Below are 20,675 nucleotides of genomic sequence, written 5' to 3' on the forward strand. Positions count from 1 at the left end.
GTTCGTCGTTCTTTCTATTCTGCTGGTCTTACGTGAACGCATCACGAGGCAGAGTTTTTTGTGCGTAACTCTGCGTCTGACGTCACCCCCCTTAGTAACCCTCGGCGGCGTCTCCAGGAGAGAAGGCAACAAGATGGTGAGTTTAATTTATCGCAATAATTAGCCGTTAACGCAAACATCGGGGCTTTGTGGGTGGAAAAAAAAATCGCATTTATCGGCGCACGCTTTTATTTATTCATCACCAATTCCTTAAATCCCGCTGACGAGGGAAACGCTGAGCTGCTAAAGCTGCCTTGTTGCTTCGTTCAGTTATCAGGGGAGATTAGCTTAGCACGTTAGCTATGTTTAGCTCCTGTTGTGTTAACGAGCCCTGCATGGCAACAACTAGCCACAACGGCAGTAAACGGATAAGATGATGCGACCGGCTACTCGCGGGAAACGCCTTCATGTGCCGGTACCGTTAGGAGAGGGTTTGCTCATCATCAAGATGAAGACTAGGGATGCACTTGTACGGCCTGTTGGTGGGGAGCCCGGCTACATGGAAGGGGGAGATGTGGTGGTTAGCTGCAGCAGTGCTCCCCCTGGCATGGCATCACCCACACTGATGTTTTCACTGCTTGTTGCAGGGATTGCTGTCTATTCTGCGTAAGCTAAAGAGCACACCAGACCAGGAGGTTAGGATACTGCTGCTGGGTCTGGACAACGGAGGGAAGACCACCCTGCTCAAACAGCTGGCGTCTGAGGACATCAGCCACATCACCCCCACACAGGTAAAACGACACACACACACACACCACCTGTTATTAAAGGGAAGATGCTTCAAACTTTGGGCCCAGGGATTGCACCAGCTTGATGTTTTGCGCTTCCTTCAGGGATTCAACATTAAGAGCGTCCAGTCTCAGGGATTTAAACTGAACGTTTGGGACATTGGAGGCCAGAGGAAGATTAGGCCATACTGGAGAAACTACTTTGAAAACACTGATGTGCTGGTGAGTAGAGCTAGACGCACCAACACGGCAGCAAAGATCCTAAAGATGAAGCTTTATACACGTGTTGACAGAGACGACGTTTTGTTTCAGATTTATGTCATTGACAGCGCAGACAGAAAGAGGTTTGAGGAAACGGGGCAGGTATGTATAATATGAAACTGTACATTTTATTTTTTGTTGAACATTTTAAAATGACACGATTTATTATTACAGATTAATCTTCTGACGGTCCACTAGTTATTCCAGTCCGAGCCTCAGGTCTAAATAAATGAGCCTTTAAAAGAAATAGATGACATTTGAATGTTTTGCTGTTAATTGTGATTTACTTAGTGATTTGCAAATACGTTCCAGTACTTCTGCAAAGTACTACATCCCCAGTAGGGATTTGTTTTTGGGGGGGGATGTAAAATAATGTTCCTAGAGATTAATTTAGAGTCTGCTCCCAGTGATGAACCGACTCTAACATGCCACATCAGGTTCCTAGTTCATGGGGAAAGTTCCTGAAAATGGAATTTACGTCAATGTTGATTGTTTTTTCAAAGCACATTAAAAATAAAAGACTGTTTTTGCTTTCAAGCTTGAGTTAAATCAAGTCAGGTGGCAGGAGTCAGGTTTATTTAGCAATCACTACATCCAAGTTTCAAGTCTGAACTCTGTTTTTTTTATTAACATGGATCACCGGAGTGCATGTGTGTGTTGTTCGTTGCAGGAGCTGGCTGAGCTGCTGGACGAAGAGAAGCTGAGCGGCGTCCCTGTGCTGATCTTTGCAAACAAGCAGGACCTGCTGACGGCCGCCCCGGCTTCCGAGATCGCCGAGGGCCTCAATCTGCACACCATCCGGGATCGCATGTGGCAGATCCAGTCCTGCTCCGCCCTCACCGGCGAGGGGATTCAGGTGAGCGGACGGGCCGAGCTTCTCCTTCGTCTCCTTTTTGTATGCGCCTTTGTTCCCTCCTTCTTACCGTGCTGCTTTTTTTTTCTTTTAACTCCACCTCAGGAGGGAATGAACTGGGTCTGCAAGAGCGTCAACTCCAAGAAAAAATAGCTTCGCTTCTAGTCTTCTACTACTCAGGAGGAGCAGCCGCAGCAGCAGCAGTACACACACACACACACACACATACACTGACACACATCACACCCTCCTGAGCCTTAGTACGATGGAATATACTGTACCTGTGAATGTACACACACTACTAATCCAACGTGGACTTGGAGTTTTTAACCCCTGCACTCCCGTGTCACCGATGTCTACTAATCTCGACACATCTTCCTGTGTCGGCCCCCGCAAAGAGGAGGGGCGTTTGCCTTCAAAGGGAACCCGCGCCAGGAAATCGACCCCCTCTCCACTCACCGTCCCAGCCAGTCGCAGCCGCCATCCGCAGCCTGTCACGACCTCAAACATTCCCATTAAAACTTCTTTCACTGGAATTCCAACATCCTCTTTAATCTCTTTCGCACGCTGTCCTGGAAACCAGACCCCCCTCCTCCTGCTCCGCTCCCACCTCCCGTCTTTTCCTCCATCTCCTCCTTTTTTATTTTTATCATTCCACGACGGCTGTAAGCGCTTTTCCTGCTATGGCTCTGTTTGAAGTGAGGTATATTTTTGTAACTGACTTATTTATGGTGATGTAGAGCGTAGAGTGCTTTCAAACAACAGCTCGTGTGGTGTGCGTGATTTCAAGGAGAATCGGTACCAGCTCTCCCCGCTTAAAGATTAATACTGTACATGTTAATATGTATAAAAAAAACTGAAATTGAAAGGTTAAAAGGAACTACATTTCTGGATCAACTGTAAATAGGTCGGCCCTGTGTTCATGTGTTAAGTTATGCACATGTTATAGAGTATCTGTTACCCAGCTGTACTTTGTAGTCTATAATATTTGCATATCTAATATATGCTGGCAGATTTTTAACAGAGGTATATGTACTGTACGTCCCGATGCATTTCTGTGCGCTCCTTGGGTTAGAGAGGGGAATTGAGTCTTTCGGCATTTCCTTTTGATATTCTTGAATGTAATCTGTCCAGAATTGAAGATACTCTATGTGAATAAAAAAGGACAAAAAAAAAAAAAAAAGTGTTGGAAGTTTCTTAGAGCTCGCACATACTTACATTCAAATACAAATGTTTTTCAGGCTCTTAGCACACAAACAGACAAACAGGCGTAGTCGGCTGTTCATGACAGCAGCCAAGCCTCTGTGGGAGACAGCAGTCAGAGGGTGGATTAGAGAGAAATTAACACACTGGTCTAGCTGTATGATGCTACTGTGGAAGTGCACAGATCAGCCACAACTTTAAAGCCACCAACAACTGAAGTGAATAACACTGACTGCCCTTATTACGATGAAATGTTCTTCTGGGAAACCTGGGCCCTGGTATTTGTGTTGACCTCCTGAAGATTGTTCCCCATAGCAACAGCAAGGTGGCGTTCCTAGCATCCTGGTGCCTTGTATTCCCCCGGATGAGCATCGCACAAACACTCGGCCACCCATGTGTAGTAAAGGAAAACATGAATCATAAGACCAGACCACCTTCTTCGTTTACGTTGTAGGTGCTTTCATCAGTGGACGGGAGTCAACATGGACACCCCGACTGGTCTGCAGCTACACATCTCCAAACAAAACAAACATCTTCTTCCGACACCTTTCTATCAGAGTCAACATTTTCAACTATTTGAAGTAGACAGGCTAGCTTTTACCTATTTTCCTTCCTTGGACCACCTTTGATAGGTGCTGACCATTTGAAGACTGGGTACACCCCACAAGAGCTGCAGTTTTGGAGAAACTGTCCCAAAACTGGTCCTCGTCAAAGCCGCCTTAAATCTTTCCTCTTGCCTGTTTTTCTGGCTTCAACTTTGAGGACACAGTGTAGACATGATAAGGAGATAACTAGTGTCATTCACTTTACTAGTGGTCAGTTGGTCTTAACGTTATGGCCGATCAGTGTGCATCATGTCAACTAATTTCTCTCCAAATTAAAGAACTCAGTGAATATTGCATCGTCTGAATAGCAAACCATACCCCAGGAACAATTAAAACCTATAAAGCATAAATGTGTCTCTAGCCAAAATAAATAAATAAATAAAATAAAGCACTGCTGGTTAATTACAGATCTGTAATTAGCTTTATAGCTCAATAAACTGTGCAGGTTTGCCTCTTCACACAACTACAGAAGAAAAGGAGAAGAGGCTTGGACCTGCTGATCTGAAAACTTTGACTAAATGTCAAATCGCTGTGCATTTCGCAATTGAAAATACAGCCCTGTGTTATTCCTGTCTCCCAGTACTGGTTTACTCCAGCGCCGTCTGGAAAAGATCAATAACTTCCTGTGTTACAAAATTCTGCAGCACAAAGTGTCATATACTGTGTGAGTTACAGAGTGCCGGGGATCTGAGATCTGAAATTCTGTTTGTTCTGACAAGTCTCAGGCAGGTGGTGCTGTATCCACCTGCAGGGGTGAGTGCCTCATGTATACGTAGGTATATATGTCTGCAAATAAACAGGAGCCTCATCCACCCCGCACAGAGCTGCAGTTTCACATGTTATGTTAGAGAGCTGTGAGGGTTGAAAACATCTGTACGTCTTCCTCCTCCACCCAGAGATGGAATGTGGTCATGGACATTTACTCGCCTACTATAATTAAGTTCTCTGCTTGTCCAATTTCTGTTAAATTATCTCTGTATTTTGCACCATTTATAACGGATTACTTTCCACCCTGGGTAATTTCATTTTAAAGCTTCTGAAGCAGCGTGTGTGCATCACATACAGGCTTATTACCGAACACTGAGCCACATTCAGATCATAAATAATTGCCCAGAAGAAGGCATTTGGAGGTGTTACATGGCCAACAGTGTGCTCCTGCTGTAGGAACAGTGTACTATGTGTTTTACTTACTGCGTAACACTGTATGCGACTGATTCAAAAGGCCTCGGAGGCTCGCAAACAGCCTCTTCTTCTCATCTCACAAAGATTCTCATTGTTCAGCCTCCTCTCACACAGACTGAATGTACAAGTGTTGTTCCTCATTTCTGGCCCTTAACTCCCTGTTACGTTCAGCTCTGACAACGCACTGTGGAAATTATGAGACTCTATGACAGTCACATTTAGAAACATGAAGGTGTTCACAGAAACTGCTGGGGAAAATGTGATTATTTAATTTCATGTGCAGGCGAGAAGATTGATACCACTATTGCTGAAATCTGCCATGAGATGCTTAGCTTAGCTTAGCTTAGCATGAAGACTGAAAACACAGGGAAAAAACTATCCTGGTCTTACAATTAACATTTGGCTCATAAATTCGTACAAAGACAAAAGTCTAAACATGACAATACAACACTTTATGAAGATACAGCTATGTTGTATCTGACACAACAAACTAGAAAGAAACATGAAAGTGAATGAGATTTAAAGGTGCTGGTTAAGACTGAGCCATGCTAGTCGCTGCCCCATATCCTGTCTTAACGCTAAGCTAACCAGTTGCTCATGGCTAATCATTTAAAACTCATAGTTTGCCTATTTGATCTTCCATAAAATGGCTGATGTTTTTAACCTCAGTTTTTATACATTAATTAATTAAAATGTTCAAACTTTAGACATAGCTAAGCTAGCTGTTTCCACCCGTTTCTAGTCATAATGCTAAGCTAAGCTAACTGGCTGTTTGTGGTAACTTTATTTATAAGTTTATAACTCCTGACAACGATGCTATTCACATTTAAAAATTGACAATTTGAGGAGGATAGTTGTCACTAACAGAATGCCAAAAAGTCTTTGTGCTAAGCTAAGCTAGCAAGTTGTTTGTGGTAATTTCTTCTACCTACAGCTTCATAACTCCTAACAACACAGCAAAAGCTCGCTAACATAGCTTAAATTTTAGAATTTGATCTTTCTTAAATGAGGGTAGTTGTCACTAATAAATTGCCAAACTGTTTCAAACATGAGTTTTTATTCATAAAAAAAAAAAGCTATTAACTTTAAACTGAGCTAGCCTAGCTGTTATCACCTGTCTTTAGACATTGCGAAGCTAAGCTAAGCTTAACGATATGTTTGTGGTGGCTATCAAAATAGGTAAAGCTCACTATAGCATGTTGTTTTCCTTACAAAAACTGGAGTTTAAATTTTGCTCTTAGGTTCATGAACATTTCTGTAGTGAAATGCTACTTCCTGGACTTTCAGTTGGTTGCCTCACAACTGAGCTAATAGGCAGTTTGCCAAATAAAATGCTAAAAGGTTGTTTTAAAATGTTATCCTTGCAAAACTTTAGTTATAATGTGTTAATTAGTGGGAGTTAGAAGCAAATTTTAATAACTTTGAGCAGAGCCATGCCCTGCTTTGTGTTCAGTCTTTAAGCTAAGCTAAACACTATGTTTACACTTCAAACATAGGAGCATCAATAATACATACATGTGTTTCCAAAAACGTCACACTGTTCCTATAAATGGTTATAGCTTTGAGTATAAGTAAAGAAATAAATCGTGTGGCGACCTTTAGTATCAAAGAGTCGGTTTTATGGTCGTCTTTTTAGCGTCTCGTCTGCCTTTTATGTGTCTGTTGAAACCTGTAAATGAGAGAACAAAAAGTTCTGTGGTTGTTTTATCAGTGAATAAAAGTTTCTCCTCAAAGTGCGTCAGTGTGTGTGTGCGAGTGTGTGAGTGGGGTAATTTTAAGGAGCCAGACTATGTGTGTGTGTCATATCAGAGACGTAGGCGACCGGATCACTGCAGCTTTCTATCCTCGTGGATCAAGCAGCTGTTCGGCAGCTGTGTGCACAAGTGTGAGAAAAATGTGTGCATCAGGAGAGAAAGGGAGGAGTGTTTGTTAGCGAGTGTGTGTGTGTATGTGTGTGTCAGGGACAGAAAGGCAGAGCAGTAATTTATGCTGCACCTCCGACCCCACAGCTCTTGGCTGCCTGTGTCTCTGCTGAGGTTTGCTGACGTGAGAAAAAAAAAGAAAAAGGCAGCACATCAGACCTCTGCCTCAGCTCGAGAGGGGAAAGAGGTGGGAGGAGGACGAGGGCGGAGCAAGAAGCATTATGATTAAAATGTTTGTTTTTACGTGTACGTTAACCACTGACCGTTGTTAGAGCAACAGAAATGGCATTCAGAAACCCAAACTGGAATGTGGATGAATTTACAAGCAACTAAAAGCTTCACCTTTTAGTTGCTTTCAGGTGCTTCACACAATCTTCTTCAGCAGATGGGAGTTCAAATTTCCACTTTGGGTTAATAAAAAACCATCTGGCAAATATATTTTCCCACCTGGAAGTTTAAAGGATTTTATTTATTTATTTATTTTTTAATATAGTAGTCAAGAGTTGGTTAAGAAGACTTCACGTTTGCTAAAAATAAAGCTACTGCCAGTAATCCGTCGACTTAGCTTAGCTCTAAGCCTTAACAAAGGTAAACTGCTAAGCTAGCTCTCTAGATAAACTGAGCATAAAAGCTAAAAAAGAGGGTTGTTTAGGTGAAGCTACCACAAGTAACTGGTTAGCTTATCACACATTTACGTAAGGGGAAACAGCTAACTTAGCAATAGCAAAAGGCCGAAGGGAACATGTTATATCTCGCTTATTTGATGTAAACAAAAATAAATGTTAGCATCTGGTTAGCTTAGCACAAAATCAAGTAAGGGAAACTAGCTTAATTCTTAGCTTAACTGTGTCCAAAGCTAACTAATGAACACGTTAAACTGGCGTATAAAAATGTGTGGTTTATTATAAAAAAACAAAAACAAGCTAATGGTTGGTTTAGCTTAGTACAAAGCTGCTCAAGAAGAAACAGCTAGCATGCTCTGCCTGAAGTTAACATTATGTCACATTTATTTAATGTGTATAACAACTGGGGTATATAAAGAAAACTGGCTAGCTTAGCACAAGTCCAAGCAAGGGGAAATGGCTAAGGCTAGCTGCGTACAAAGCAACAAAACCAGCCGACAGTGTCACCTCTTCATGTTTTTTGTGGTTTGCTTTTTCTACATCAGTAACCAGGAAGTGTCCAGGGGTTGCCTGGCAACTGGTCCGAGCCAAGAAACAGTCCAGCACGTAACTCATTACAGCCCCCCCATGAAGTATGAAGAGCCAGGGTTGTTTTGAGACTTTGGTTGTTGGTTGGATTAATAAATAATGTTAATTAGTGAGAGCAGGCTAGCCGTTTACAGTCCTAGTGCTAAGGTAAGCTAATGTCTAATCACTCTAGCTTTTAATATTTCTTAAGTAGACTTAGCAAGGCTAGCCGTCTCCCTCCGTTTCTACTCCTCAAGCTAAGCTAAGCTAACTGGAATGATATCAGCCCTCCTATGTTGGCTAGAAAGTGAATAATATATATATAATAAAGATTCATCCGCAGCCCTGTACCTTATATCCACTCTGTGGCTTCTTGTTCCTCACACACACACGTGGATCATCCCTGCTATGAATGGGATTGAGGCTCAAAGTGCTGGGTCGGGGGAAAGCGGTAATGCAACAGCTTAACCAGGCCGAGGGAAACACACACATGCACACACACGTTGTTTCTGATTGACTAGTCATCTCAAGACTCGTTCTTTCTCCATCCTGTTTTCTCTCTGCAGGCCTCCACCCCCACAGACTCATGAGGCCCGTTTGTACCGAGAGGACACAGAAACATTTATAGTTTGGTTTAAATTTGCCCTCTATAAATATATCTTTCAAAATTAATACATAGCATAACAGATCCATATATAAATTTGGAGCCAGGCTGATTATTTGCACATTTAAGAAGAGATTCTGTGACGTTCGTGGGAGGATGTTGTCTTTTTTCTTTTTTTAAGGTCACATGAAGAGTAAGTAGATGACTGTGTGAACTGGAAAAACCAAAACAAATGGTTCTGTGTTCACAGACATCTGACGAATGCAACAGGAAGTTTATTATGAATAAATCCCATAAAATATCTATAACAGGAGGATTTTTATATATTTATATTTGGCTAGGTAGGGTTTATAGTGAAATTATGGGAGGTAGTGATTATTGCATTCACAGAAAAAATAACAAATGTGAGGTATCCACGTTTGAAGTTAGATGTAACAGAGGTTTTAACCGTCTGAAACTCTTACAGCAGTGGGAAGAAACTAGAAACAAATATGTACCCCCAACAAAAGCTGAAAACTTAAAACTCATGTAAACCCTTTTAAACATGACCAAGTAACATCCAATAGTGTCTAAATACAACACTTCCCTCAGTCTAGTTATGGTACACCCTGGACAGCTAGTCAGTCGTACGGTCTGGTGTCATTTCTTATTCACTATAATTTTGTGTGTTAGCATGCTAACGATTGCTAATAAATACAAGGTCTAGATGAGGCTGATGAATGTGTAGGTATTTGACCATAAATGAAAGCAGCGCATTAATGTTATGTGATCTGCAACTCATCCTGATGGAGAAACGGATGTCTGTTAAAAAAATATGGAGCTAAAGTTGTTGAAATATTTCAGTCTGGACCAAAGGCAGAGACTGCAAACAATTAAAAACCCTTAAGCAAGGCATGCACTGACAGCAGGTAACATCAGCCGCTCTTCTTTCACTGTAAATGGCCGCTAGCACACTTTATGTGCATTAATCCGACATTAAAAATCAGAAAAAAGACACACTAGACCGCTTTGTGGCGATTTACATCTTCAGTAGGAACAAATGATCAGTATTTAACTATTAACACGCTTTTTGTTTGGGGCATTTTATGGGATTTATTTCCAGTAACAAAAATATAGGAAATCAGAACAGACATGGCATGATGGGAGATACAGAGCTGACAGCAGAGACCAGTTTAAATTTGTTCGTTTATTTGGAACCTTCCTCCAAATCACGTCTGTAATTTTTCCATTTCACAAAATATTTACAAAAAAAGATACTTTCATGTTGTTTTTTTTTGTTGTTTTTTTTCTCCTCTTTACGTCGGCTGCAGTCACAGCTCCTTTTTAGGATGACGAACCATTGCTTACATCTCGCTATTTCAGTCTTTTAGAAAAAGTTCATGAAAAAAAGTTCCTCCCGCCTGTCGTTTCTTTCAGACACTCACTTTTTAATTCGGTTTTTATTCCTCCATTGTTCTGGTTTTGAGTGCTTTTTAAAAAAAAAAAAAACGAAAAAAAAACAAACTCTTCCTTGCATGCTTTCAGCTGCAAACAGGAAGCCAAGAGCTTGTGTGCTTATTGAGAGGAAGTGACATCTTTGCCCTGCAGGAAGTACAATTACAGCATCATCAGATCGTCCAGATGCTTGATCTGTTTGTTTGGTCTGTCCCGTCTCGCCTCTTTCTCTACAATCAAGGAGTCTCTTTAGACAAACCTGTAGATGTACCAAATAACACAAACTCGTCACTAAATGGACACAGTCTTTGTAAGAACAAGATCTTTTCTTTTTTGTCCTTCAGCAGGAAGGGAGTGCTAGGAGTAAGGGCCAAATAAAAAAAAAAAAAGAAAGAAAAAAAACAAAACAACGCAGAGGGTTCAATGGCCCTTCAGACCCTGCAGCTCTATTGTCCCTCTGTGGGTCGGCATCTGTAGTCCAGGCATAGCAAGGCGTCCACAAGTGCATTGTGGGTGTTCCATGGAAGAGCGTTTTTGTGTTCAAGCTGTACGATCCATCCCTGAACTCAGCAAAGAAAGGAAGAAGTGCCATGGCGATAGAAATTAACGACACGAAAGGGGACTCGGCCCCCTCTTTAAAAAGGATCTATCAAACAAACTCGGCTATGTGGAGAAAATTATGATTCTAATAACATAAGGCAATCGACCTCAGTATAACTGGAGGGGTGATTATATCAGAGAAACATGAGCTGAAACTGGAAAGCTCAACACTGCACGGTATTAACTCATTTCCTCGGCGGGAAGCCTCGGAGAAGGTTTTTCTAATAAGAGTTTGTTTTCTATCAATCCGTCTCCTACTCTATAAATAAAAAGATGCATCCCAGTCACCCGCTCCTCTTTCTGGTTTGCGTGAGAAATGCCGAGTTGTGCCAGAGTGAGCAGCAGTATGCCTTTTACGTATAATACACTACATGAAACACTGACCAAAAATAAAGGAAGAAAAATAAAAACAAAGAGATCAACCCTGCCCCCGAATGTGTGTACATGTTCTAGATGTGTGTGCGCGTGTGTGTGTGTGTGTGTGTGTGGATATAAACATTTATTTTAATGTGTGTATAGTATAGCATTGAGTTGTTTCCGGTTAATACGACAGTAAAGGTGTGCTATTTGGATGCCTGTCTCTATATCCAAGTGTGTGCGTTTGTGGGTGTCTATGTTAACTGGTGACGTAGTGCTTTGTCGATGGCTGCCCATACAGCCCATAGAAATCTGCGTGTCTGTGCGTCTGTGAGGCGTCTATCCAGTCCCTCACTGCCAAGCCCTGCATGGATGGACCTCCAGTAGCCAGGCCGGGAGGAGGGGGGTAGTCTTGGGCGCTGACCCAGGGAAAGGAGCCAGAGCGCGGGTACGGGGGATGGCTGCGGTGGCCCGACACCGAGGGCACGCCGGAGCAGTAGCAGTTATCCATCGTACACACCAGGATCTTGCGGCCGCCGTACTGAGGCAGCACGGCCTGCTGGGAGGAGTGCGACGAGCCGCTGCCCCCGGGAGGAAAGTGCGAGGAGCCGAACACGGAGCCCGAATGGTGGTTGGTCAGCGACCCGCTCCCGCTTCCCGTCCCGCCGCCCTCGCTGATGTGAGGCGGGCCACAGGGGCCGAGGGGCTGCTGATTGGTGGACTGGCCTTCTCCAGAGGCGGAGCCGGAGCCTAGGTAGGGCTGTTTGGCTAACGACGAGGAAGAAGACGAGGAAGAGGAGGACGAGTCTTTGAAACCCGGGGCGGCGTTTTTTCCAGCGTTCCCGTTTCCCTCTGGGAAGGCAGTGGAATGTTTCCGTTTCTCTGCTCCAGAGCCAGAGCTCTGACCGCTGGGGTACGCAGGGACAGACTGCAGGAAGGTCGAGGGAGGAGTGAGGGGAGCTGAGAGGAGAAAGAAGGGGTGTTAGTGGTTAATTAAAATAAAAACACATCTATAACAGGCGTGCCCTGCATGTTAAACCCTACTGATTTCAGTTCTTACCTTCAAGCGTTCTTTTCAAGCTCTTCTCTCTTTTTGATATCTCAGAAAGGAATAGTTTAGAGTTTAGATTCCCAACTTTATAAGGAGGGAGGCTGCTGCCCACACATGCCTGAGACCTGCAGCCAAGAGACATGAAAAAGTCAAGATTAGACGTCCGCTTTGAAAACCTCACCTGCATAATAAAAAAAACCCAGAGGCAGAAAAAAATTAACAACAAAGCGTCCTCTCACCTGTCTGTGAGGATTTTAACCGGCTTGGTGTTTTTCATGAAGCTCAGTTCCTCTGCCTTGCTGAAGGCCGTGTGGATGGAGCTCAGCAGCTTCTGGGCCTCGTGGCGCTGCTCTCCCAGAACCAAAACCTGCGCGGCGTTCTCCTGGCAGAAGCGAGCCTGAGCCCGATCCAGGGCCTCCAGCGTCCGGCCGAGATCCTCCTCCAGGAGCTGGTGCATCCGCTGGTACTGCAGGCGCACCTCCTCCTTCAGCTCACACACCCTGTCCTGTAGAGAAACAAACACGGACACGCAAACATTAATCCACACAAGGGGCTTTTCCATGCATTATATAACCGCGTGTGTGTGTGTGCGGCTGCCCACAGAGAAAGGTGCAAAACACATACCTCGACCACACACTTGTCAGAGTCCAGTTTGCAAAGCTGCTCTTCGATCTCCTGCACTCGTTCCTCCACGCGCTCCTGCTGCCTTAACAGGTTTTGCTGCGAGGGGGGACACAGAAAAGAAAGAAGGTTTTAGCCTTTGGGAAGCTGTGACCTCAGTTAGCCGCCGCTAGCATCCCCTCCCCATGCCTGAGATATTAGAATCCGGGAGCCGGCTAATTTAGTCTCCATCCAACACACAAACCCTGCGGGGGAGGAGGCATGGAGGGGGATGCTGTCATAGCAACCAACAGCTATTTTGTGTTTGCATTAGTGAGCTAGGACTAATGTTGGGAGGAGGGGGGGGGGGGGGGAGGCAGCGAGCAGAGATAGATAAATGGGCATACGAAAGCAGAAACAGCTCTCCCTTCAGTGAACCTCCTCTCCTTTAACCTGTGCTGCTCTTTTCTTTTTATTTTTTTTTTTAAAGACAAAGCAGTAGAGACAGCTCTGTCAGCTATGGCAATGTTTTGGCAACAGCACTTGTTATTTCTGGGACGATGATGGCATGTGAACAACAGCGGGCGAAAGCTCGGGCTACAGCACTGAGATGTTCATCCGGCTCAGCTTGTGGCCAAAATGAAGGTGGGAGGAGGAAGAGGAGGAGGAGGAGGAGGAGGAGGGTGGTGGGGGAGAAAAGCGTAATAAAAAAGCTCCATATGAGATCAACAATCCTTTGATTGAGCAGGAATGTCATTGACACAGATTTGGTAATCCTTCGTGTTATAAATATTTAATGTGAAATGTGTATAATCCTCGCGCAACACTTAATGACACAGAAGCACCCTGATAAGATGGAGCAGAGAGAAAAATAATGTTTACAGCCACGCTAGCAGCTCTGTGATGCTGCCTCATGCTAATATGCTAACAAAAACAATGGTACAGCAGTTACGCTACACAGGCGTAACGTTTGACCAAGCAGCGTGTTGTGTTAGCTGCAAAATTAAAGCTGAGTTCAGGCTTCATTTCTGATTAATTAATTAAAATGCTTGTCAATAAAATATTGTTGGACCGACCGACACTACTCTAAAGCGAAACCTTGCATTTCAGAATCGATACTGCTGGAAAACAAAATGCTAAACACAGCTATGAAATTTGCAAAATACATTCCGACTCGCCGATTAAACAATAACGGCAGCTCTAGATAAAACTACTGGATAGATCTGACAACAAACCGTCATTAACGTAGATGCTGAGCGACTTCCTTTGCACAGGCCGCATGTTCAATTAAAGTTACGACTTAAGAGGAGATTCGAGATTTTATAATTCTCTCTACAACAACTGGATCCTTGGTTAGAGTCTGTCCAGAAATGCATCCATTAACGCCAACTAGTCACTACTTGCATACACGTTCGACACGTTTTGAACCAGTTTTTTATTTGTCTGCTTTGCCGCAGGCTGCTGCCATTTATTTATTGCACACAACACAGTGTAAATCATAAATAGTAACATATAGCAATGGCGAGTACTATTGGAAAACGGCTTCGACGGCTTATAAACGCATCGTTTTCGGCAGTTGCCAGCGTCTCTCTGTATTTGTCCCTGTTTCTGTGATGGACAGAAGAGTAACGGCGACGCAATCATCAAGATCATCTGGGCGCCATTGGTTTGAGGACTATCCAATTGCATCCATTACTTGTTTTCCCCTCACCCCTATGGTGTTTTACCATTGGGCTACGCTGGGCTACCAAACTACATGACAATCCACCTTAAGGATTTATCTTCTGGGGACCATGAATGTCTGAACCAACCATCCAACAGCTATTACCGGTGAACCAAATTACCTTTACAAAAGTCAATGATCAGTTGTCATTCTCAGGCTGAATGCTTGTTCACAAACCATCATCACCATATCTAGACGTCCAACAGCAACTGATATTATCATTAGTGATCAGCTGCTGTGAAGCTCGACAGGAATGAAAACCTGCATACTCCTAGGCCTCAGCAGCACATGGTTGGGAATCACTGCCCTAGATATTTCTCTCACACACACACACACACACACACACACACACACACACACACACACACACACACAGTTGGCATGGTTAGATCCAGGACGGTGACCTGGTTGTGCTGACTGATTGAGTTAGGCTCCAAGCAGAATCCAGAGGGGGGGGAAACAGGGTCGAAGGAGCCAGGGCTTCACAGGAGGGGAGGACTAAATGCATGGGATACCTTTTGGGGGGGGGGGGGTAGAGGCAGGGAGAGTGCAAAGACGGGAGGGTGCTCTTTAGCTGTCATTTCAAAACAACATCTTTTCCATCAGTGCCACCAGAGAAGGGCCAGAGGGAAGGTCGGCCGTCGCCAGAGGTGGCGGGTGGATGGTGTGAGGGAGGTGAATTTGGTTTGGGAGGCTGACGGAGGTGAAGGATTTGGGGGGGGGGGGTGTAGATTGTAGGGTGGTGGGTATGTGTGGAGGGCACGAGGGGGTCCACACTGCATGCCTTAAAACCACATTTGAGCACATTGGTAAGCGGCCCAGCTGAGACACATCTTAGCTGGTGATTAAATTATACAGCTACGACGGGCTCGGCTCGGTTTACTGAATAAAATGAGGTTATCACGTTTCTGAATGGATGGTTACTTTTTATTTTTAACGCGACTGAGATGTACGTTGAGTATTTTACGACGTATTAAAGGACGCCGTTTTTTAAATTATTTAAATCCCCTTTTGGCATTTCTTTCTTCTGCTGCAATGTCATTGACACATTATCACATATGATATATTAGCAATGAGCTAATGGAGTCCAATATATGTGTCCAGGTCTAGTGAACGCATTTTAGGAGTGGTGGGCGACCTCTGCTACAAAACACATATATTATTATAATGTCACCGTGAGCGGGAAAATGCTAATCAATGAGTCAATCCGTCATCGCCCTGAGCTTCAGTAAACTGTGAAGTTCTTCTAGATAAAATGAGGACATAACTAACAATAAAAACCCACTTCTAAAATCTAGTAACTGAATTATTAATATCTTTTGTGCCATTAATCGAGTGTGTTTTAGTTGACAACAAAAGGTTTAAGGTAACTTGTGACTGTAGCTTTATAAATGGATATTTTAAGGGCTGAAAACAATCTATATTTGAGAATATAACAAAACAAGGTAACACTTTTGATCACAGGCGGAACAGCTACAAGATTTATTAATTGAGGGAAAATTAATTTATCATCATTTGACTCTGTTTTTTTAGTAGAAAGTGGCCAAACGTGAAAGACTGATGTTTTTCTTCGCTGCGTGTGATTCGTAAACTGATTATTCATGTAGTTTGGGGAGGTTAGTCGGAGAACGTGTTCATTTATTGATCTACGGAGGAAGTATTGCTCAGACCGTAACCATGTAACCAGTGATACCGCTTCTGAATGACGTCAAACATATCTTTGGTGTTTCTCTTCTGCATTCGTGCCGATAATAAACATCTGTAATGAGTCCGTCTGACGCTCGACGCATATCTTTTTATCTCCAAATGTAAGGGACGTGTATGTTCACGCTACTGAACGCTGATCTACATCTTATTTATTCCGTCAAATAATAAACGCCGCTCTCAGTGAAAGCTGGGAATGTGACCGATTTTGGTGTTGCGGCTTTTTAATTCAGCCCACTCCCACCTGACGGCCGTTCGTGTGCCCCAGGTGACTGATTAACTATACATAAAGCTGAGTCATAGCATTGCCGACAGGAAATACACCCTACCATGACACGGCTGACACTAAAACAGGGGTGTTGGGTGAACTATATGAGTCAGTAAGTGCTTTGTGGTTCTTCCTCTGACTGAATTGCCCTGTCATACGCCCCTTAAAAAGAAAGAAAGACAGGGGGAGGAAAACCAGTACGCCGACCTCTTCTCGAACCAGCGACGGCGAGCTCCATAACCCCAGGAAGAGAAGAGGTTAATAAAGAACCCCAAGTAGACCGCAAAAAAAAAAAAAAAAAAAAAAATCAAGTGACGAATCACTTTAATCCCCCTTCCCCTTCACTCCACTCCAGCCCCCCTCCTTCACAACTGGCGATCCCTGAGCTCGGATGCACCTGTGCTGGGGAGATAAGGCCCTCTGAGGGCCCCTCATTGTTCCACCCTCGACTGCATTGTTTGTCATTCCAACAGATGAGAACGGAGGCTGGAATGGATCACAACTGAAAAATATGCAAGATAGACTCAAAATAAAACCGTTTTTAAAGAGGGAGATTCTGGTTTTCATCGGGATTTTCTATAGATTTTGGATCTACAGATCACGGCAGCTTCGTACCCAAAAACCTCCACTTTAGGTCTTTAAAATACGTCCTTTGTTCTGCTGGTGTTTGCTCAAGGGCTACAAACTGGATGAAAAACGCCCTCTGGTTTGTGTGATGCTGTTATAAAATGCAGTTAGCCGACACGTATTGATCCCCATTGAATTGCAATTAAGGCTGTAGCTAATGATTACTTTCTTCATTAATGGTTCACTCTTATTAAATGTCAGCAAAAAGTAAAAAAAACAGTTTGCTGCGTCTTCCCCAAACACAACATGACGCCTCCGAACGTCATGTTGTGTTTGCGCAAACCAAGAAAAACAGAAAACATTCACATTACATATCTGGAACCAGTTGATTTTTGCTATTTATGCTCAGACTAATCAATTATTCGACTGATGTTTCACATGCAAGAGGACTGAACTCTCACCGTATTTTTTGTTTGTGTCATATGAGAGTGTGAGCTGAGCACAGATAAGAGGTGAACAGATGAGTGTGTGTGTTTCCGTTGGCTTCTTACTCTTATGTCGTTGCGTCGCAGCTCCACGTCACTGACCGCATGGCCGTGGCTGGGGTGGCATCGGGCGAAGCAGCAGTACTGACACACCGCTGTCTGCTCGGCCTCGCAGTGATACAGCCTGTACTCGTCGTGCTGCGGGCAGGTCCAGGCCTTCACCGCCTCCGCCTCCACCAACAGGTGCCCCAGGGCCGAGCACGGCTGCTGCAGGTGTGTTTGGACGTGGGACTGACAGCACGGGGCGTTGCAGCGCAGGCAGACCTTCACTGCGGGCAGCGGCGGGCCTCGGCGGCACAGGATGCACTGCAGCGCCGGCGTGGTGGCCTTCTCCACGCTCAGGGCGTTGTACTTCTCCACTATGTTGGACAGTTTGTGGTTCTTCTCCAGGCTGGGCTTCTGCGTGTAAGCATGATTGCACTCAGGGCAGCGAGCCAGCGAGGAGTCTTTGGCCCAGGCCTCGCTGATGCAGCCCCGGCAGAAGTTGTGCTTGCAGGGCAGCTGGATGGGATCTGAGAACACGTGCAGGCATATGGGGCAGATGAGCTCCTCTTCGAAACAGTTCCTCCACGTCTCAGCCATGTCAGAGGCCATCATGGTGCAGGCCGGCATACACTAACTGTCCCCCCCGACTTCTTCCAGACCTCTAGGCCTCGGTGCGTCTCTCACAGGACACCTGACACTCTCAAAAAGAGCCTCGGGGAAAAAGATAAAAACGGCGTCCCGCGTGCGTCGACCAAACGAGTCTCCCTGACGGATGACGAGTATTGCTTATAACTGCAGCATGAAGGCAAATTCCAGAAAAACTGACCAGAGAACGCTATAGGGCGAGGATGACAACACCTTGGTGACTTCACCTCATACACCAGGGGCTGACGTTATGCAGATTACAGTAAACGGTGCTTTCCTTTCCTCTAAATCGCACACCGGGCCTGCCTGCCTGCCTCCTCCACGGTTTCTGTGTGTGTTTATAGGCCTGCAGGAAGCAAAAAAAACAAAAAAGCAGCCTGTCTGCTACAGGTAAACGCAAACAAGGCACAGAGAATTAAATATCTACCAATGTGACCATGAGGTGAATCAATCTCTGTGCAGCACAGGAAAAAAAAAATAAAAAAAAGACACTTGATCCCTCTCTGCTGCCTGCCTGCCTGCCTGCCTGCCCAGGCCCCCTTACCTTGAGAGCTGCCTTCACTTAAACGTCGGATTATGATTGACCAATTCAGACCAACAAACGAAGCATGAAAGGCATGAGAAAGGACTGCTGGGAGTCCACACCCTGATTACTCCTCACAAACACAAACACACAAACGCAGATCTTTCTGCTTCTTCTTCTCCTCCTCTTATTAAAACCTGGATCTGTTTTTTATATAAGGAGCCCAAGGACGCTTGATTCGCTCAATAATCACAGCGCAGTGCTTTTGTCCGCTGAATCATAAATAACTACCCACCACCAGCACCACCACCAGCAATTTAATTATACATAAAGCCAGAGACGGTTTAGCCAGCCAGCAGTCGAGAAATGCAGTTTTACTGGTCATGATGAAACAACGCAGGTACCTTCACGTTTAAAAGCGACGTTTCTATTTGAAGAATAACGCCTGCTATGTGGCACCAGCTCGCATATCTGTACACAAGGCCTCGGCGTTTCTCTTTTTTTTTTTTTTTTTTTTTTTAACCCCCTCTCTTCCTCTCCTCCTTCGCCACTTTTCTGTCGACAACAAATACCTTATAATCTCATTAAAACTGAAAATAATACCCGGGCCATCATTTCCAGGCTGTTTACTGCATAGTTAATCGTTTTAATAGTCGAGTCCAGCTCCTGCGCACAAAACAAAGAAGGGGGTTTAGGATCCGCAGGAATGTTGGCTGCTGTTGCAGAGTCGTTTGCTTTCCCCCCTCATCTATCAAATATCCCCTCACTTCAAGATTATTATTATTTATTATTAGTATAAACTGCGGCCTCTTTGTTTTTTTTAAAAAAAATTTTTATTTAAACTTTGGTCTCCACCGTGTTCATCTCCTCAGCCTTTAGCCAACAGCATATTTATCTACTTCCTTATCTCGATTAAATAAATTACCTCAGACGTCACCTCACCATTTTCTACCATAGCTCAGCTACAGATAAACTCCTTTTTTTTCACCACAACGACCTTCGCTGCCTCTATAAGCTGCGCTCATTATTTTTTAAAAGCAGCCATTTTTTTAAAAAATATTTTTTAACTGGTATAAAATACAAAATATACCCTCCTGGTCTTAAAGGGGACGTCGCGTTTTCTGTCCTTGTTAGGGCTAGCTGTCATCAGCCATCTTGCAAATCCTCAATTTTTTTTAAAAAAAAAAAACAAAAAGGGGAAAAGAAAAAGGTAGATATCCGCCGTGGAAATGCTGTTTCGCCAAAGCTTGCTCTTCGATAGCTGACCTACACAGACACATCAACGCAAAGTCCCGTCTTTACAAAAAGAAAAACACGCCTTTTTTTCGGTATCGTAGGTCCGAGAGAGCAGCCGGGACGAGGGTATTTTTCGTGGCCTGGTGTGTCCCGGTGTGGCTCGACTCCGTGGTTCATAAAAATCCAACACGGTTGTGAATAATAATGTGTGTTTTCTCCCCCCTTTCTTTCTCTGTCTCTATCGGCCAGGCTTTAGAGACAGGAGGAATGCAGGCGAGCTGGACTACACCACAGTCAAGAAGGACGGCGTTACAAACGACTTCCGGCCCCGGTTTTCAAAATAATACTGTTACGGCGCAAAAAAAATAAAAAAAACGTAGCTAGCTAAATGCTATATATCTGGCTAGCTAATTATAGCAATAGACAATCAGTGCAAAACATAGCTAGCTGAATAGTTAGCTAGATAGTTGGACCTAGCTGACTAAATAGATCGATTGTAGCATATTTAGATATAGATATATAGTTTCAGTGCAAAATATGTAGCTAGCTAAATGCTATATATCTAATTATAGTAAGAGATTCAGTGCAAAACATAGCTAGCTAAATAGTTAGCTGGATAGCTAGACCTGGCCGACTAAATAGATCGATTGTAGCATAGATTTAGATATAGATATATAGTTTCAGTGCAAAATATGTAGCTAGCTAGCTATATAGATATAACTACCTAGCTAACGAACTTCAAGAGTGCAAAAATGTAGCTAGCTACATAGCTGGATAGATTAATCTAGCTTACTCACTCACAGCATAAGATAAAGCTAACTAACTAGCTAGCTAGCTAGATTGATACTTT

The 20,675-nt window shown here is 43.9% G+C and overlaps 2 protein-coding genes across 3 annotated transcripts; one reads left to right on the plus strand and one right to left on the minus strand.

Moving 5' to 3' along the window:
- Window positions 1–99: 99 nt before the first annotated feature.
- arl3b (ADP ribosylation factor like GTPase 3b) lies at window positions 100–3,029 on the plus strand. Of its 2 annotated transcripts, XM_084567974.1 has the most exons (6): window positions 100–136; window positions 627–770; window positions 873–989; window positions 1,080–1,130; window positions 1,699–1,884; window positions 1,987–3,029. In XM_084567974.1, exons 1-6 carry the CDS (start codon window positions 134–136, stop codon window positions 2,032–2,034), a joined length of 549 nt encoding a protein of 182 aa, XP_084424100.1. In that variant the 5' UTR covers window positions 100–133; the 3' UTR covers window positions 2,035–3,029. The 2 variants fall into 2 exon arrangements, with proteins under 2 accessions (XP_084424100.1, XP_084424099.1); XM_084567973.1 differs by having other exon boundaries at window positions 1,699–3,029.
- Window positions 3,030–9,633: 6,604 nt separating this feature from the next.
- Window positions 9,634–20,248, minus strand: trim8b (tripartite motif containing 8b). Its single transcript, XM_084567404.1, has 5 exons — window positions 17,443–20,248; window positions 12,654–12,749; window positions 12,269–12,534; window positions 12,039–12,154; window positions 9,634–11,938 (listed from the first exon to the last, which is right to left on the minus strand). Exons 1-5 carry the CDS (start codon window positions 18,046–18,048, stop codon window positions 11,238–11,240), a joined length of 1,785 nt encoding a protein of 594 aa, XP_084423530.1. The 5' UTR covers window positions 18,049–20,248; the 3' UTR covers window positions 9,634–11,237.
- Window positions 20,249–20,675: the final 427 nt, after the last annotated feature.

This window comes from Chelon labrosus (assembly GCF_963514085.1).
Source record: "Chelon labrosus genome assembly, chromosome: 19".
Taxonomy (NCBI): Eukaryota; Metazoa; Chordata; class Actinopteri; order Mugiliformes; family Mugilidae; genus Chelon; species Chelon labrosus.